The 5,219-nt window shown below is 54.6% G+C and overlaps 1 protein-coding gene across 4 annotated transcripts in view; it reads right to left on the reverse strand.

The window, feature by feature from the left end:
* LOC130522705 (phospholipid-transporting ATPase ABCA1-like) overlaps nucleotides 1-4,896 on the reverse strand; it is a 64,794-nt gene extending 59,898 nt beyond the window's left edge. Inside the window, exons 1-4 of one of the 4 annotated variants that reach the window (XR_008949686.1) lie at nucleotides 3,995-4,896; nucleotides 3,728-3,914; nucleotides 235-374; nucleotides 9-125 (exon numbers count right to left, since the gene is read on the reverse strand). Coding sequence is in view for 3 of the 4 variants with exons in the window: in XM_057027349.1 (XP_056883329.1) it covers nucleotides 9-125; nucleotides 235-374; nucleotides 3,728-3,914; nucleotides 3,995-4,036 (486 nt within the window). In the remaining variant the exon portion in view is untranslated. The remainder of the gene's footprint in view (nucleotides 1-8; nucleotides 126-234; nucleotides 375-3,727; nucleotides 3,915-3,994) is intronic. The other 3 variants (XM_057027349.1, XM_057027348.1, XM_057027350.1) reach the window with 3 other exon arrangements.
* Between the last annotated feature and the right edge of the window lie 323 nt (nucleotides 4,897-5,219).

Here is a 5,219-nt window from a genome sequence, read left to right on the forward strand (position 1 = left end):
GAGCTCACCCGGAGCGCGTTGACTCGAGGGCTGTCCTGGAAGAAGTCCCAGACGCGTGGCCCGAGCTCGTCCCACAGGTCCACCAGCTCCCGGAGGCGACCCAGAGCGTCGAAGGTGGCGTTGGCCTGCACGGAAAACAGCAGTCAGGAAAAGACACCTGGATGATCCACATCCGCACGTCCGGGCTAATCCCGAGGGGAAACAATCTCTTCCCACTTCCTGTCTGGACTTCACCTCTTTGATCAGGCGGCGAGCGGCGGGCGTGTCGGGCGTGTAGAGGACTTTTCCCTGCAGTAGCGGCTTGAAGGCGCTCCAGATGTAGCGCAGCCCGGGCGTGTTCTCCATGGTGGCGACGAGGACCTGGCAGAAAGCGTCTGGAGGAGACAGCGAGTCAGTGTAGCATCGCTAGCATAGCAGCAGCGAGTCAGTGTAGCATCGCTAGCATAGCAGCAGCGAGTCAGTGTAGCATCGCTAGCATAGCAGCAGCGAGTCAGTGTAGCATCGCTAGCATAGCAGCAGCGCGTCAGTGTAGCATCGCTAGCATAGCAGCAGCGCGTCAGTGACAAAAAGAAAAGGCTAAAGCTAAATGAGCTAATTAAAAAGCAGATTTTCACAAACTTTTTACATTTTCTATACGTTCGCCGCCGTTTCCCGAACATCATCGGAAGCTAATTACCAAACGGATCCAAGTCCTCGTTAGCCGCGGCGTTTTGCCGACGTGCGCCGCATGAACGCGGGGCCGGCGGCGGTGAGGTAACGGCGTGTAATCGCCGCGGTAACGCATGAAAGGGGCAGAGTTGACACCACGGGGACGCGCTGACGCAACCGCCGATCCTCGGATGAGGCCCGGCTGTCGCTGATGGCTCCTTCAGCTTAATGTGGGAGCGTCAGATGCTCCTCAGAACCACAACATCCGCCTTCAACGTTCCGAAAGCCTCCCCTTGTCTCCGGTCTCCCTGTTTCCATATTCCGTTTGACGCTCACAGGCGTTTATTCTGACGTCAATCCGTCGTCGTTCCTTTTAAAGAGCATCAATGATATTCAACATCTCCCCGATGAGCGCTGCCGAATGGATGGAAGCGAGGCCCAACGAGGAGCCTGGGGGGGGTGGAACCACACCCTGGATGGGTCGTGGGAACAGCCGGAACATCTCGGATGAAGATGAGAGAAACTGGGCGAAGAGATGTTGGCGCTGGCGGGAAGGACGCAGAGAAGAAGACTTGTTGGAAAGCCAGGAGTCGGCATGCTGCTCGGCAGTGGCAGCGTCAGCCAACAGCCCTCACCAGGACCTGGACCTGAAGACCAGGCCTGGATCCGCGCCACGGATGCTAGTTTAGAGCCTGACTGATGATCCGGGACTCAGGTCCACCTCTTTGTTTTGTTTCCCTCATCAGGGAGACTTTGTCGGCCATTTTTGAGGAGATGTCGGCTAATTGTCGCCACTTTGTCCAAGTCCGGCCGGCTGCCGCTCCTCCAGGTGCTCCCGAGTCTCAGGGGAGGCCACATCTGGACCGTCACGGATCAGAGGCCTGTGGGCCAGCTTCAGGATCAGCGCTTTCAAGAACAGAATCCTCCTTTTTCCTTGGATCAGCTTCCGTGTCACCGGCTTGCCGCTCCTGAATACCGGCTCCACCTGGAGGTTCCGCATCATTGTTGTGCTTTTCCGGGTCAGCTGATGCGGCGACACGTCCTGAAAGGCTGCGACGTGTGTTCAGACAGCAGCATTGTGCTCCACCACAGAACGGAACGAGCGGGTCCGGACTCCACACCGGTTTTATCCACTGTCCAATAATTGCCTGGTGCCTCCAGCAGCCCCTGAACTTACCTGGCAAATTTAATCAATTTGAGTCGCACCCGGGAGACGGGCTCAGTTCTGCGTGACAGCGAGGCAGCTGCAGCCGCACACGTGCCCCCGACACACACACACACACACACACACACACACACACACACACACACACACCACACACACACACACACACACACACACACACACACAGACTGTTGCCTCACCTTTCCGGCATCTCATGAAATGCTAAAACAAGAGTAGGAGCACAAACGCGCGCCGCTCCGTCAGAAGCTAACCTGAGCGTCGCTGAAGCGGCGCTTTAATCTGACAAATCAAGCGCTGTCTCGCTGCATTTGTTCGGGAAGTCAAATAGGCGTCAGCGCAAGCCGCCGGAGCCGTCGCTAGCCCGCCGACAGCTAAGGACGAGACAAAGTCGCGTCTCAATGAGAAATCTGAACTTATTTAACTATTTTTAAACAACCACATTCGTATCGCTCTTGTTGTGGGAGCTATAAGTGCTAATCTTACACAACAAGCTAATATGCTACTAGAAATGCCTGAAATGGCTCCTCGGCATTTCTGGGCTGTTAAGGAAACTTCCTGTTGGCTTTATTATTGCTCTTACTTTCCTTTAAATGTCCATTTGTGCTAACAAAGGAGCCGTAATTGGACATTACGGAGACACATTTCATTTTCATTTATCCGTGCAACACAACGAAATAGCATAGCTAATCCAAAGAAGCCATTAGCATGCTAACGGAGGCCTCGCTGCTTATTTTGCGTCGAAGAGCCAATGTTTTTGCTAATTTGAGTTGGCGCTGCTTTGCCGTTATTCCCGGGAATGGAGGCTTATTAAAACCTAATTGTGTGCGTTTGTCGGCGGCGTTTTATGAAACGGCGGCGCCTCTGATGAGGAGACCGGAGGAGGTTTTGGACCGAGCCGCGACACACGAATACAGCAACATCGAATAAAACAAGGAAACGTTAGCGCCGTTTCGGCAGAGGAACCTAATTTAGCAGCAGATTCCGGCTCCTCCAGCTTTTGGCTCCACGTCCGCCTGCCGCTCAAGATGGTGGACGGGTGGCGTGCGCGGCGCGTCACAAACATCACAAACACTCCTAATGTGCGGCTGTTTGGCTTTGATACCGGCGCCCGACCCGCAGACACATCCACGCACCCAGAAACACACTTTGATGCGCTAATGCCGGCGAGGCGGAGGGGGGCGCCGGGTGAGATCAAAGGGCGATTCGTATCACGACTCCTGAATCCATCTCCTGCGAATTCACGTATCTTTCCTCATTTTTTTTTTTTTGCGGGGGGAATTAATTCAACCCTCGCAGCCACGAGGATGTTCATCCACCTCCAGCCGGGCTGACGGTGGGTGGTGCAGCCTGAACTTTGAAAGCACTTTGGAAATATCACAGTTTCTTCCATTGTGGCGACCCGGAATGCATATTTTATGAGGCTCTGCCGGGAGAGCGCTCCAACACGGTTTCCATGTCGACGAGCTGCATGTCATCAGTATGGGGGACAATAGTCACGTTCCTGCCTCCATCCAGACTTTTTTGGAGGCATTTTTCCTCTGTGGGAGACGTTGCAGAGGCTCCTCTGATGGGATTACAGCCGGTCTGGAACGCCGTCCCGTTCCCGTTCCGGAAGCTCTGCCCTGTCCTGACTGGGGTTTGGGGTTTGAAGACAGAGTGGCAGCGGCTCCCGGGGACAGGCGACGATAATCTATTCCAGAATCCTGGTCTCTGCAGGTTCCTGAATATGGATCAGTCACATCCTGAACCCCCAGACAACCTGATGCAAGCCGCGGTAACAAGCTAGGCTAATGCTATTCGCACCAAGCTGCAGGAACACCACAAGTTGGGGGGGGAGGGGCGGGGTACCATTAAAGTTAGTCACATGACGTATAAACATGATGGTAAACAAACCTGAACTGTTGCCCGCAGCCATCCCCGTGATCCCCATCAGCCCTCCGGACCGGACGCTGGCGGACCTGTTGTTGGAGCCGGACAGATCCCGGTCGCAGATCAGCTGACCCAGGCTGCCAACGGGGTCTTTTCCAAAGTCCAGCTCACGGGCCGCACCGAAGGCCACGGAGTTCTGCAGCCGGACCGCCTGGGCACGACAAAACGGGCAACTTTTGTTTACAGGCTGCGAAGTTCGGCGCCACCTTGTGGCGAGATTCAGCCTCTCACCTGCTCAAACAGCGGCAGGAAGTCGCGGGCGAGGCCGACCATCAGGGCCGGCGGGCCGGTCCCGTTGCGCCCCAGAGCCGCAGGCACCTGGAGACGGGTTCAGAGCGGGAGACGCCGGGTCAGAAAGAAGGAAGCTGGTGTTGTTTTGCTCCGATTCCCGAGCCGGTCGTGCCGTTTCCCAACAAAGGAGACGGGGGCGTTTGTGCTGTGTTTAACGTGAAATATACATCACAGACGCGCCTACGTCTGAAAAATTCATGCAACAACACAACACTTTTTTTTGTGAAGTGTGTTTTTGTTCCTTTCGTGGAGTTTTTCCAGCCCTTCGCACCCGCGCCGACGGGGAAAATGACACCGTATCTGCACGCCGTCTGCACAGCGCCTCCTCGGACCCCCGGCACCACCTGCACCGCCTCAGCGTTTGGTTTATGTCAATGCTAATTATGTAATTAAAATAAAACACAAGTGCGGTAGAGCTAATAAAATAGCGGCTACATCAGAAAACTCGTTAATGGTTGTTTTTTAGCTTAATCGGAGATGATTTCTAGATTTGTTTTACTGATCGACTTGTGCTCCGCTCTGATTGGCCAGCAGCTGATCTCTGGCCCCGCCTCTTCCTTCCAGCAAAGCTCCGTCTTTATGCTACGCTTCATCAGCAGCCATTAGCTCCGTATTTCGCTAAAACTGCAGCCTCCGAGCGCTCGATCTTAACGATGTTGGTGAGCATCACGGTGACATTCGTTGGCGTCCAATTAGAGTCAGTAACGATGACGTGACCTTCTCGTCGTCCTCGTTTTCATAAATCAGGCGTCAATTGTGGCTTTATTAGCGGGGCCTCAGCACGCGTGCGGCGTTAGCGTGACGATCGGCGGAGGGGCGTCACGGCGAGCTCTGAACGTGTGACCTTGTTTGATGATGTTTTTCTATTTCAGATCAGTTTCTCTCGGTTATGAGGAGGCATCTCGGGGGGGGGGCTCCAAGTGCCTCCAGAAATAAATGGTTTCTTGAGCCCATTCTTGCCGCTCCGGCGTGGAATTCCGGAAAAAGAGCCCAGCGCTGACCTGAGCGCGCCGATAAACTCCGACTTCCTGTCTGGTCATTTCCTTTATGCTCTTGTTGTTATCACGATCATTCCAACATCACGCTCCGGCTGTTAAGCCTTGATATTCTTTTCCCGTCCATTTGCTGGCGGCGCTTTAAGAGCTTTCCCACCGTATCGCGCCGG

This window comes from Takifugu flavidus, chromosome 3 (assembly GCF_003711565.1).
Source record: "Takifugu flavidus isolate HTHZ2018 chromosome 3, ASM371156v2, whole genome shotgun sequence".
In the NCBI taxonomy this organism is placed as follows: Eukaryota; Metazoa; Chordata; class Actinopteri; order Tetraodontiformes; family Tetraodontidae; genus Takifugu; species Takifugu flavidus.